General features: G+C 42.6%; 1 protein-coding gene across 4 annotated transcripts in view; it reads right to left on the reverse strand.

Annotated features, from left to right (window-relative positions):
• MLF1 (myeloid leukemia factor 1) overlaps window positions 1–14,648 on the reverse strand; it is a 51,401-nt gene that overhangs the window by 19,280 nt on the left and 17,473 nt on the right. For 2 of the 4 annotated variants that reach the window (XM_073578987.1, XM_073578985.1), the window contains exons 2-4: window positions 11,741–11,897; window positions 10,747–10,791; window positions 5,452–5,538 (exon numbers count right to left, since the gene is read on the reverse strand). In XM_073578987.1, the coding sequence (XP_073435088.1) occupies window positions 5,452–5,538; window positions 10,747–10,791; window positions 11,741–11,897 (289 nt within the window). The remainder of the gene's footprint in view (window positions 1–5,451; window positions 5,539–10,746; window positions 10,792–11,740; window positions 11,898–14,648) is intronic. The other 2 variants (XM_073578986.1, XM_073578988.1) reach the window with 2 other exon arrangements.

The following is a 14,648-nucleotide window of genomic DNA, read 5'->3' on the forward strand; positions in this document are numbered from 1 at the left end:
CTAGTCTGGGGTGGTCCTTTTTATTAAAAGAGAGGGCATCCCTACACTAGTGATTTTCCTAAATATAAGTTATAGCCAAAAGAACTCATAAGTAACTCTAATGCACCCACCTCCCCACCCCTAAAATGGCCTGAATTTCTAGAAAAAGCCAAGCCTGAACTTCTAAGTTGTGGGATCCTGGCATGAAGTGTGAGAGTCCACAACCCTCCATGGCCCCTCTTGCAGTGAAAGAACTAGGTCTCACTCTTTGCCCTAACCCAGGGCTGCTCTGTACTAAGCAGTTACAGAATGGAAATGGCTGTAATGGTGTTATCGTAAATGATGAGCAGCACTGGGTTAGCATAAGGAGCGAGTTCACTGTGAGAGGGGCAGCAGAGGATTGTGGATCCCGCTTTGCATGCTCACGATCCAGAAGCTCGGGTTTAACTTTTGCTAGTTAATTAAATAAAGCAAAAAGTGGGGATAATCTATCAGACAGTACTTAATATGCCAATTCCGCTATTTACAGAGAGTGTACATCATAGAGTGCAACGCAAAAAGGTAACTTTCACTATAAATGGGTAAAAGTCCCACTAAACATCTAGACACACAAAACATGCATAAAAAACATACAAAACCTGTATTCCTAGCCAGTGACAGTGGTCAAACAATTAAAGGGGAGATAATCTCAATCATCAACATAGTACACTTGTTTTAAAGCATGCAAGATATCAGGTTCTAAGACCAATAGTATAATGCAGCAGAGTGTTTATATGAAAATAGGCAAGTAAAGGAACAGTCTCACCAATTTTGAGTTTTAGGCAGTCCTACCAATGGTTCCTCTGGCCAGTTCAAAGACTAGTCAGCCCTGGACTGACCATACAGGCAGTGGTTGTCCTACATCCCTAGTGAGGGGTGCTCTGCCCTGTGTTCCTGATGACATAGTTAGTGCCATCCCCCTGATGAATTATTTGTTAAAGAAATGCATCGAGAGGGCACATAGGGTCAGTCCAGGGCTGACTAGTCTAAAAGGGTTAGCTGTGGACTGCCCTTGTAAAGAGTCTTGGGGTGCCAGGGTCAGTCTGGCACTTGACTGGGGCAATAAACAGGACCTTCTTGGAACTGCCAAGAGGAACAGCCTAAGCCACAAAATTGGTGAGACTGTTTCTTTACTTTCCTTTTTTCATATAAACACTGTACTGCATTATACTATTGGTCTTAGAACCTGATATGTTGCATGCTTTAATACAAGTGTACTATTTTGATGATTAAGATTATCTACCCTTTAATTGTTTGACCACCGTCAGCACTATTCCTGGATAGGGATACAGGCTTTGTATGCTTTTTACACATTTTGTGTGTCTAGATGTTTAATGGGATTTTTGCCATTTTCCACCATTTATAGTAAAAGTTAAGTTTTAGCTTCACTCTCTATGCTGTATACTCTCTAACTTTTGCTAGAGACTCAGACCCTCTGGAGGGCATTAGGGTTCCAAATGAGCCCTTTTGACAATAACTTATATTTGATAAAATCACCAGTCAATACTCTGGTCCATAAAATGGAAAATATTGTGTACAGTGTTTTGTTTTTTTCATGCAGACCATTGGACCATGTGCACTTGGACATTGGCCACAGTTGGTCAGTGTCCTCTGACGCTTACATAGACAGCACACACACTGAAAATATGTTCATATAAATGAATCCTAAGTGTATTCTCCACATGTTCAAACAATAATAGAGTAGTACATGATGAAGGTTTCCTGCAAGATCCAGCTTTTGCTTTTCAAAATTGCAATATGTGGCAAGAAATGATAATAAGGACATGATAGTGAATGTTGGTGGAATTTTGCTTTTGGCATATTGTGAGTTTTAGTTTATGCTTTGCAAATTGGATGTGGGTGTGAATGAAATGATAACTGGCATCGTCCAATATTTTGTAATCTTTGGGAGGCTCCTAAATATGAATTAGCCTACATACTTTGCTTACAGAGACAATCTCATAGCAACGGCCCAAACATTAGCTGCATCCGAGACAATATATATATTTAGAATGGTGTACGATGTAGTTATTAAGTTACCACTTCCCACAACTAGTGAGCCAGTAATAAATTCATTTTATGAACAGTGAATGACATAAGAATGTATCTGCACTTAAAGCAAATCTGTCATTATGCCGAACGATCCTAAGCCATCTATATAGACATGTAGGTCAGCTTAAGTTGAATAAAGTGATACCTTGATATCTGCGATCTGAGGCCTTATTCCAGAGAAATCCACGTTTTTCTTATATGTTAAAATCTATGGGCCGCACACTGATCTGCATGAGAATCTGCCTCCAGAGCTTATTTTATATAAAAGGGGAGTTACCAGTATGAGACATGTCACTAACATAGAACAGCAGAACTGAACTTTGCCTCATTACAAACACATTTGCTGCAGCTCTCACAACTTTGCTGTATTGTAACAATACTGCAACAATGGCGGCTTGTAAGAAGAGCTTAAGCACTGAGAGGAACCAGCAGATGTGTCAGTAGGCCGTATTACTCACGCGAGGATCACTTCGCAAGCCTCGGACTGGCCGTAGGCTCTTCTGATCTGAGCGTGACGGCATCTATTTGTACTCAGTCCGAGGGTTGCGATGCTTGCGAGAGTAATACGTCAGTCTGACTGCGCCCTTATAATCACACACAGCTCTGCAGTGAGATCAGGAGAGCAGAGGGCAGCCATTTCACATCACACTGGTTTCTCCCCCTTTCATTTACAACAATCTCTGCAGGCAGATCAGTGTCCGGCCCACAGCCTGGAACAGATCATTTACATATTAACCCCCCCTTTGCGACATGCACCGTACTAGTACCGCTCTGTGGGAGGTGCGTTCGCGCAAACAGCAGTACTAGTACGGCGGACGGATCGCGTAGCCTCACAATGAGCACCGTAGCAATTGGGTGTGGGTGTCAGCTGTATGTGACAGCTGACACCCCGCAGCAACGCCCACGAGCGGTGATAGCACCGATCGTGAGGATTTAACTCGTCTGATACCGCTGTCAGTAGTTTTCTAGTAGTTTTGAAATCCCATTGTTTTGCATTGTACTGTACAATTCCTGCGGAACTGCTGTAGATCCGCAGCAGAATCCACAATGTGTGCACAGACCCTTAACAGAAGTATAGGAGGCTTCCACGATACTGGTAGCACAAAGACTCTGGAAAACCTAAATGGCTCCTCATCCGCCAAAAGAAATTCAGCAAATTCTTCGCTCCCAAATCCAAATGCCCCCCTCCCTTCTGAGTCCCAGTGTGCCTAAACCACATATAGCGCCCATATGTTAGGCATTTTTGTAGTGATGAGAGCCCGCCTAATTTACATGTACGTGTCTCAAGAAGCATGAGCTGGGCATAATGTACTGGTGACTGCAGCGTACTGGTTAATACAACGACAATTTGCAATTTTCAATCAGCAACATCCACTGCTGCCTGTTTCTGGAAAACACAGATGGAGTCAAAATCGTTACTACATCTGTAGGTAAATTCCCAAAGGGTTATAAGTTCCAAAATGGGTTCACTTGAGGGGAGATTATGCTTTTCTAGCACTTTTGGGGCTCTTTATATGGAATCCACAAACTAGGAAAATATGCGTTCCAGAAGGCAAAAAGCACTCCGTCCCTCCCGAGTCACTCCGCATGGCCAATTAGTACTGTACAGCCACATATGGTGTATTTCTACATTCAGCAGAAATTGTGGGACAAACTGATGCCATTTTTACCCATTTCACAGTGTGAAAATGTAAAACTTGGGGCTAACACACAATCTTGGTGATAAAAATGTAAATTATTTTTTATTTTCACTGCCCAATGGTATGAAAGTTTATGACACACCTGTAGTGTCAATATAATAACTGCACCCATAGATTAATTCATTGAGAGGTTTAATTGGTAAAATGGGGTCACTTATGGGTGGGTTCTGCGGTTCTGGCACCTCTGGGGCTCTGCCAATGTATGGCACCCTCAAACAAGTGCAGCAAAATCTATACTGAAATATGAAGCTACTTCCCTTCTGAGCTTTGCACTGTGCCTCAAAAGTAGTTTTCGACCACATATGGGGTATCAGTGAACTCAGGAGAAATTTCACAACAAACTTTGGGGTCCATTTTCTCCTTTGCTCTTGTGAAAATACAAAATTTGTAGCTAAAAAAAGATTTTTGTGGGAAAAATGTTTTTATTTTTTTTTAACTTTCACGGCTTATTATAAACTTCTGTGAAGCACCTGGGGGTTCAAAGGGCTTAATACGCATCTAGATAAGGTCTCAAAGTGGTCTAGTTTCCAAAATGGTGTAACTTGTGGAGGGTTTCCACTGTTTAGGCACACCAGGGTCTCTTCAAACACGACATGGCGTCTGCTAATTATTCCATCACATTTTGCTTTGAAAAGTCACATGGCGCTCCTTCTCTTCCAAGCACTGGCGTGCACCCAAACAGTAGTATTGCTCCTCATATGGGGTATCAGTGCACTCAGGAGAAATTGCACAACAAATTGTATGGCATAATTTCTCCTTTTACCCTTATGTAAATGCAAATTTGGAGCTAAAAAAGATTTATTTGGGAAAAATGTGATTTTTTTTTTTTATTTCCACGGCTCTGTGGGTTCAAGGTGCTTAATACACATCTAGACAAGTTCCCTAAAGGGTTTAGTTTCCAAAATGGTGCCACTTGTTGTGGGTTTCCAATGTTTAGGCACATCAGGGGCTCTCCAAGCATGACATGGCAACCGCTAATGATTCCAGGATATTTTACATTCAAAAAGTCAAATGGCGCTCCTTCCCTTCCGAGCCCTGCCGTGTGCCCAAATAGTAGATTTCCTGTAGACGGCTTAGCAGGGTTAATCTAACTGACTGATGCCAGGTAAAAGGTACTAATAAAGTCAATTATTGCTAGTCTAGCATTTGAGTAAGGACAGCTTCATCAGCACTACACCATGAAAAGTGCAGGGTTATAAATGGAGCTGGGAAGGACCATAGTGCAAAGGTCAAAACGCCATTCACAGACAATGCAACTAGTGAAAAGGATGGTTTGGGGATTGCTGACTATGCCCTTCAAATCTTTTTTAGTCTGTGCAGAAGGGAAGACCTTTAAAAGCAGAAACCGGTGGCGATCTGCTGTGGACCAATCATCCGAGACACACAGTGCCCGGCAGGCTTCATAATGTATGGTTTCTCTAAAAACGCCACACCGTAAAACACACACAGCTACAACAGTGCAAAGACTGCTGCGGTGGTTTGGGCAGCATAAATCAGCGGACAGCTCATGCAGCAAACAATGGATGTACGTTTCTAGCACAAAAAAATGTCAAAGCAAATGAGGGGAGACTAGCCAAGAAATCACCAATGGCCGCTAGTTTCATTAAAATCATAATTAAACACTATTATTTCAATTATTATTCAGATAGGATGATCAGAATTGGAAAAACAAACAACTTACAAACTGTTTGTGCATGTCTATCATTCTGTTCCTCATGTTTGTCATCATACTATCAATGGAATGAAACCCATCCTTGAATTCGGGGACCTACAAAAACACATAATTCCAGAAAACATTAGGTTGATCATGGTATCTATCATAGCTGCATACTGTAAGCATTTTATCAAATATCTCAAAACTAATAAATGGAATATGTGAGTAAAAACGTTTGCAACCAGAACAAAATCTGCAGAATTGCATGCATAAAAATTAGTAAAAATTACTTACTTTGCCCTAAACGATAACATATTTGAACCTATAAAAGGGGCTTAAACCTTTTATTAAAGCTATACTGTTAACTCATATGCAATGAAGTCACTTTTCATATTTTTTAGTGCACAATTGAGGTTTCTATTGTATGTTCTCCCCTTGTTTGCGTGGGTTTCCTCCAGGGTCTCCGGTCTCCTGTCTCCTCACACATTCCAAAGACATACTGATGGGGAATCTAGATTGTGAGCCCCAATGGGAACAGTGATGATAATGTCTGTAAAGCGCTGTGGAATTAATGGCACTATATAAGTGAGTAATATAGATAAATATGGTACCTTCTGGTGGCCATGGTCATGTCTTTAATATACAAGGTGATACATGCTAAATAAACTAACAAAAGAAACAATGGTAGAATAGAAGACCTGCACATGTCCATGGAAACAGTCCTGGCAATAACAAGGTACTCAGATAGCTCAAAAGCTGGAAATCTAAAGACTGTTTAATGTTGTAAAGTAAAAAGCTTTCTTTTTTCATTATACGACTAAATACCAATATTTAGAACACATTTGAGAGCCCCCTTAATAAAGCTATAACCCAAGTAATTTGGAACATATTACATAACTTGAACTGATCGCTTTGTATTGGAGCACAAACCATTGCAGCCTAAATACCGTATATACTCGAATATAAGTCGAGATTTTCAGCCCAAAAAAATTGGGCTGAAAGTCCCCCTCTCGTCTTATATTCGAGTCATATACAAAGGGGGTCGGAGGGGGCGGGGGTGTCAGGTCACACTTACCCGTCCTGACGCTGTGTCTTGAGCCCCCAGCTTCTCCCCGTGCTCTCTCTTCCTGCCTTCAGCGGTCACGTGGTGCCGCTCATTAAAACTCATGAATATGCGCATATTCATGAGTTTTAATGAGCAGTACCACATGACCGCTGAAGGCAGGAAGAGAGAGCGCGGAGAAGCTGGGGGCTCAAGACACAGCGTCAGGACGGGTAAGTGTAGCGATACTCACCTGTCCTGCGTCCATGGCTGCTTGCTGCTGTCTGTCATCAGTCAGTGACTTCAGACAGCAGAGGGCGCGGTGACGTGGTTAGTGCGCGCCGCGCCCCCTGCAGTCTGAACGTCACTGACTGATGACGTGGCAGATAGCGGTGAGCAGCCATGGATGCAGGACAGGTGAGAATCTGACACCTAGCGACGGAGAGGTGAGTATGTCATTTTTTTATTTTTACATGCAGCAGCAGCAGCATGGGGGCAGCATATGGGGGAACAATCTATGGAGCTTCTTATGGGGGCAGCACATGGGGGAATAATCTATGGAGCTTCTTTTGGAGGCAGCATATGAGGGAACAATCTATGGAGCTTCTTATGGGGGCAGCACATGGGGGAATAATCAATGGAGCTTCTTATGGGGGCAGCATATGAGGGAACAATCTATGGAGCTTCTTTTGGGGGCAGCATATGAGGGAACAATCTATGGAGCTTCTTATGAGGGCAGCATATGGGGGAATAATCTATGGAGCTTCTTCTGGGGACACCATATGGGGGAATAATCTATGGAGCATTTCCCACCCTAGACTTATACTCGAGTCAATAAGTTCTCCCAGTTTTTTGTGGCAAAATTAGGGGGGTCGGCTTATACTCGAGTATATACGGTAAATGATTTATAGCATGGAGTATTGCGCAGTAAATTACCTTTTAGATGACAATTACTGATCAGTTACGTGTCTAACAACACTACTAAAAATTCATATGGCTTACATCATAAATGTATGAGTCATGTCACGTAACACATACAACTTCATGTCAAAGAGAGTCTGTCGACACAAAATGACTGTTCAAACCAAGCACAGGCACTCGATGCACCCTTGGCATGGCCATACAGTTCAGTGCATCTCCCTAGCTTCTTGTCTTTCATCAATCTCAGTCCTTCTCTGGCTTTTTTAAACCCAAAGCTGTCAATCAAAGAAGAGGGGGCGGAGATAGATAGATAGATAGAAAACAAGTAGGTGGGTAGGTGCATTGAACTGTATGGCCACATCATGGGTGCACCGGGCATCTCTGGTTTGTTTGAAAAGTCATTTTGCGCTGACAGATTCCTGTTAACATGAAACTGAATGCGTTACATGAGCTGATGCTACAAATTTAACTTGACATTTTTAAAGCACTTTACGTAGGACTGTCTAGCAGCCCTCAGAGATATTACATTTTTAGGTGGATCTGAGACCTAAAACTAATGTCTAAAGTAGCTCAAGTCTCCACCAAAGTCATATGTGAAAGCTGATATAAAATGAAACATTGACACTTGTGGGTCATAGGGTAAATGTGGAGGATACCTGGTATAAAGCGAGTCTGACCATCACCCATACCCTCTCCTCCAGGGCTGTGGAGTCGGAGTCGGTGCTCATTTTGGTGGAGTCGGAGTCGGAGTTGGAGTCGGTATAAAATGGACCGACTCCGACAATATATAATAAATTGGGTACAGTAATTCAATGCAGGATGTGCTGAATATTTTTTCATAGGAGTTTGGGAAAGTTATGAAATGTCCTATAAATGACTGTTCTATTCCAGATCTAAGGCTACATTCACACACAGCGTTTTTCCTGTGTTTTATGAGGATACGTTTTTCAGCTGCAAAAGCTGATCATCTTTTTAAAAAAACTGCATCACCTGAAAGGTTTTTGAGCTCATAGATAATGTTTTCAATAGCAAAAGCAGATTAGAAATCTGCTCTATCTATCCATTTATCCATATCTGTCTATCCATATCGTATCTGTACCAAAAAGAATGAAAACCGAAGAGTACACCAATATATATTCTGTTCTATCTAAATATCTTGATTATTGGATCATAAAAATGATTAAATGTCTGAGGTTCACATTGTACTACAATACATTTTTCACTTAAATATAAGCAATATGTGTGGGAGTCGGTGTCGGAGTCGTGGAGTCGGAGTCGTGGAGTCGGAGTCGGAGTAAGGGAAATTGAGGAGTCGGAGTCGCAGGTTTGGCTTACCGACTCCACAGCCCTGCTCTCCTCGCAGCCGTTTGTATCTAATTTTAAATATCTAGGTATCCACACATCTCAATACAGTACACTTGACCTACAACTTAATATACCCATTGCTAGAACTAGTCAAATCTAAATTTGCAGCTTGGAGTAAACTCCCGCTATCTGTAGCTTGTCGTATTAATCTGATCAAAATGATATTGCGCTCTAAACTCAGCTATTCCCTTCAACACAGTGCTGTACTGGTACCTAAATCCTTCTTTGCAAATTTAAATTCCCAAATTACATCTTTTATATGGGGGAAAACTAGACCCAAACTCAGGTTATCCACCCTACAGAGACCCAAACAGGGGGGTGGAGCAGCGCTATCGGATTTCTTTCTAGCTTATCTGGCTGGACAGGCTAAAGCCCTAAGTAAATGGATGCCTGGTAATTATTTTCCCAATTCTGAAAGTCATCTGCTCCATGCTGCATGAGCTGACTGCCCACTGTGTTTCCTGGAGTTGGAAAAAATTAGTGTCCCCTGTCTATTGCCACTACCTCGTCTAGCGCGATCAGTTTGGAGGCAAATTAAAAAAGTCATTAGATTTGAAGACATCATAGCTGAAATGCCCTTGTGGAATAACAATTGTTTTCCGCTGCTTTTAAGCCACCCATCCACTGACTTCTGGATTCTATATAATGTCTCCTCGGTAGGTGATTTGTATGATCATGGGGACTTAATGTCTTTTGAATAACTCCAGGCTAAACTGACCATCACCCATGACTGCTAGCAGATCAGACATATATAACTACAGTATGACCGGCAGTACTGGAGGGACACCTGACCCCAATGAGAAAATAGGTTGCAAGAATTTTCTTTAATTAACACAGTAAGTGAAACTTCTAGGGTTGCATTCCAGATTTGCATGTTTTTAAATATCTAATTGGTTTATACAGTAGATGGTCATTTATGGGCAACTTCGTGATCGGTTGGGAACTAATATATTTCTTCCATTCACACACTGACAGCCGCACTATTAGGGTTTGTCATTTGGTTCCTGCGACGATCAGCCGATCATTCTGGGTCTTCTCCTGGTACCCCAAGGTAATCTATTGATTTTGTCAAAGGAAGCCATGGCCTTTCAGGCAGTGTAGTACTGCATGGCCCCCAATCAAAGGTCCAAGTCAGAAGTCGCGAGTCCACCAGAAAGGAAGCCACTCATACATTTCTGTCTTATAGCGGGGGGGTCACGAGTGGAGGAATCCCTAATATATCATAAAGTGTATATTCAAAAGAGAGGTAACTTTTAACTTAAAAAGAGATGTGAGTGTTTGCATCCTGGGCAAAGCCGAGCTGCCCACATTAATGGTAGGATGGAGTAAAAGATTAGATTATCACCCCACCAGCACCAAACCAACAATATGTAGTCTTTTAAAAGATAAATCAGTTCAGCACTTTGGGGTCCTGAGGTGCATTGGAACATGAGGATGCACTTACAGCTCTTCAGCTGCTATATTTCAGAGCTAGCAGAACACACTCTCCCAGTTGATTGCCAGCGTACCAGAGCAAACAATCTGCTAGCTAGCCAGGAGAGGGTACTGCTAGGTAGGTAATATGGCAGAGGCTGAGAAGCTGTAAGTGCATCCTTAGTCCCCAATGAACTCTCAGACAGAATTTCAAAACACAATTTCCCGTTTGGGTCAAAAATGGATCAATTGATTTATCTGTTAAAGGGCTACAGATACATAGTAATGATTTTGGTCACTGGCAGGGGGTTTGAGCAGTGGCTTAACATTTCTGAAAGGTTTCCTTTAAAGCCAGGCTTAATAAGTATAGCCACTGTTTATGTACATTGCAGAGGTTGGCCGACAAAAACATGTAATATTTATTTATTAATAAATGTGCAATCAATCTTTCAACCCATGTAGCCCATAATACATGCAGTGCACAATGATGTTCATTTACTCAAAATCCAAACCCAGTGTTAGAGGAACGCATCATGCCTTCACCCAGGACCACAAACCACACGCAGTCACAGACTACTGACCATACTAGAAAAGGAAGCACTAGGCATATGACTCAAACTTGAGGCCTGGAAAAAAAAAGTGGGAGTTGTCAAGAGAAATTTCAATATAGCACTGTCTTATACATGGAGATTTCAGAATAAATTGTCAAATGGGTGTTACCAGTAGAGGGTGTGTCCTTACACAATAAAACTATCCAATTAGTGTCTTACCAGGCTATGTTAGGACACACCCCGAAAAGGAAAAGGCAACACCCAGCTGTCAATTTCTCCAAGAATTCTTAGTAGGAGAAGCAGGGGAATGGCATGATGTAGAGTTATTAGAAAAGCGGTTCCAAGTGTAATTTCGCAGAAAGAGCAAGCATTTACTAAGAAACACGGGTCTCTAAAGCCCATGGCTCTGAAGCTCATTTATTGAGCTGCTGGTGTCTAAGTTCAGATTACAGTGTGTGAACCTGGCAGAAGTCCAGCACCCCCGCGGTGCCTTTATTCTTGGTGTAACGTTCCTGGGGGTTCAAATAGTACTGCCTTTGTGATTAACCTGTTACTTGCTGCATGTCTTGTATACTGGACTTTTTATGACAGAAAATCATGGAAGTGAGGCGGCGGGCTGATTTCTTGGGACGTAGTTGACATGCTATATATAGCTGATGGAAGAATGCCAGGCTTGCTTTTATCAGCTACACACTGAGCGTTTAGAAAGTGACATCTGTTCTCGAGGCTCAACAGCACTAAACTCGTACAGCAGTGCCTGTAAGTGCAATTATTGGCCTCGCTAGGTAGCTGAAACTGATAATAGAACAGTATTAATGAGTGTTACTCTATAATAGGAACGGTACTGCCGGCAACAGCTGGGGATTAGATCACAGGAAAAGAGAAGTTAAAACCTGGGCAGCCACAGGCCGGCATTACAGAACCTGCACCTATGGTAACAATCAGCACTTTGAAATGAATCTGACTATAAAATCTCAGCTGATGACAGAAGTGTGAACCGAGGAACTGCTCGGAGAACGCTTACCCTGTGATCTTCTTTCAGAGCCACCTGGGAACCTTGCTGCCCTCTCCGGCCATAAGATCTGCCATCTGTGATACTGAAAAAGGGATCCCGGCCAAAAGGATCAGAGAAACTTCTCATCATCTGTCTCACATGTTCTTGGTGTGCGGTGAATGGATCCCTATAAGAACGGCAGTATTATCAGTGGCAATGTACAAACTACAAGATGTATGAGATCAGTGTGCTTTTTATATTTATTACTAATTACTATAAATATATTATATACTATAAATATTACTATATTAGGCTGGTGTCACATTTGCGTATCTGTGCGCAGCGTTTGATCAGCACAGATCCGCATGCGTCATACGTACATATCTTTAACATGGTGTACGCAGAGACATGCGTTTGAATGTGTTCGCTTGCAGATGCATACGTGTGCGGCAAACACAACATGTTGCATTTTTAGAGGCATCAAATATACGCAGCCATACGCATGCGCATGAGTGTGGATGAAGTGCGTCAAAACAATGCATTACTGTCTATGGGAACGTATTGGTACGCAAGGATATGCATACTAAGGCGATCGATACGCATCACATGCGTACTTCAAAATGAGCAGGTCCAGGAACTGGTTTCAACCACCCCCAAAACAAAGCTGTATAAAAAGAGGGTGTGGGCACTGGAAGTCCAGTACTCTCAAGCCTCTGGATGCTATTACAAGCCAGTGGATTTGCTGTGAAGACTCTGCATTTCACTCTGAATGACGAGTCCAGCAGCACGCCAGTCTTAAGCCACCATGATGCCAAATCCAGCAGCATGCCAGTCTGAAGCCACCACGATGCCGAGTCCTGCAGCACGCCAGCCTCAAGCCACCACCATGCTGAGTCCTGTAGCACGGCAGCCTGAAGCCACTACTCCCACACAACCAAGGAAAAAAAGCAGGAAACAGATGCCCGGTACCAGCTCTGCTCAGCACCGCCAGAAGAGGAAGACTAGGAGCATCAAACGTCGCCCCAAAACTGTCCAACCACCTCCACCCTCATCTACCGATGTGTCTCTGTTTTCTAATTTGTCTCTCCCTTCCAATGTGTCTCTCCATTCCCACGATTCCACTCCTAATGTTTCTACTCCAATCCATGACCTCCCAGACCCCATGCATTTTATAGGCCCTACCCCTGGAACCCCTTCGTCAACCACTCATGGTAGCCACTCATCCCAGCTCCACACCCCAAACGTCCACAATATCTTACCCTCCGACATACCCAAAGCTAATTACTGATTATATTGTTCAATAATAATTTGCTTTTGTTTGCACAATCACTGAGTTTTCTTTGTCTCTTTATGCACTGCAACTCACACGTGTGTATTGTATTGTTGAGGTAACTTGTAACAAAGGGTGTTTCACTAGAGGTGTTTTATTATTAAAGTCAGCAAACATTACAGGTACATAGCATTACATGTACATAACATTACAGGTACATTTTAGCGGCTAAAAACATTTTGTCTTGCCATGCAACACATCCAATATCCAAAAAAAAAGTAGGCAGCAAATGTATCCCTCATTTGGGCAACTTCCACTATAGTCCTCAGACAGTGATCTTGGTAATCTTGCAATGTGGTAGCAACAGGTTCATCAAGTTCTAAGTTGGGTGGCTCTTTTGCCAGGATGTAGTTGTGCATAACACACGCTTTCACAACTTCATCAATTATCTCAGTTTTTAGATTGATGGGTGTTCACAAAATGCGCCATTTAGATGCCAGCAAACCAAAGGCACACTCCACAGCTCTTCATGCCCTTGTCAGTCGGTAGTTGTAAATCCGTTTGGTGTGATTCAAGTCCCGTCTTGAGTACGGTTTTAGGAGGTTGGCGCACATTGGAAACATCTCATCCCCAACCACAACAAACGGCATTGGCGGTCCTTCAGTGTGCGGAAGAGGTCGTGGCTGTGGAAAATTGAAATTATTCCCATAAAAAACGTTGGCACGTCAGAGTTTTTGAAAGTCTGTGAGTCATTTCCTCGTCCAAATGAGCCAACGTCCACAAATCGACAGTCAGCATTTGCACTGAGAACAATAGAAAAATATTTTTGTAATTGAAATACTCGGATTCACTTCCAGCAGGTTTCCTAATTTGAATGTGTTTGCCGTCCACAGCCCCCAAACAGTTAGGAAAATTACAAATGTCCTGGAATTTCTCAGCATTTTCCAGCCAGAGCAGTTGTGGATTGGGGAGGAATTCCTAACTCAGAACGTCACATAAAGCACGGCAGGTGTCTCCAACAATCCCAGAAAGGGTGGACACTCCAATGCGGAATTGAAAATGTAGAGATGATAAGGTCTCTCCCGTAGCCAGGAAACTGCAGAACAGAAAATGGGAAAAAAAAAAATCAATGGCTTTTATAACAATAATATTAATGACAACTGGTTTATTTTTTTCAAAATTACGTATCTTAGAGTCACCAACAGACGTTCCTCAGCAAGAATTGCTCTACATAGTTGTGTGTCCTGCCTGGTGATGGATCCTTGGACAAGTAGCAGCAAGTCATCGAAGCTCTGTCCGACATCCTCGTGTAGTCGAAAAACTTCTGAGGGTTTGCACGCAGCTCGGTGTACAACAAGTGGTAAGCTCCAAGGCTCTCTCGGACTTCAACGATGGGGTGTTGCCAGTAGCGACGACGAAGTCTTCTCCGTCTTTCTTTTCTTCTTTCTTCTTCATAAGCCACAGCAAAGGCAACAGCCAATTTCAAGTCCAAATCCAGATTACGATAGAAGCTCTCCATGCCAAGATCCATCTTGCAGCTGGATACAGCAGCAAAAGTTGAGGATTTAATCTGTACAAGGGTCTATATACAGAATTTCCATGAGACACGCCCATTGGACGTGGCTTGTGTCAAGGAAATTCTCCTGGAAAAGCATTGTCCTATCGAAC

The sequence above is a fragment of the Dendrobates tinctorius genome, unplaced genomic scaffold, assembly GCF_039654945.1.
Source record: "Dendrobates tinctorius isolate UK_male_01 unplaced genomic scaffold, ASM3965494v1 ptg000060l, whole genome shotgun sequence".
Classification (NCBI taxonomy): domain Eukaryota; kingdom Metazoa; phylum Chordata; class Amphibia; order Anura; family Dendrobatidae; genus Dendrobates; species Dendrobates tinctorius.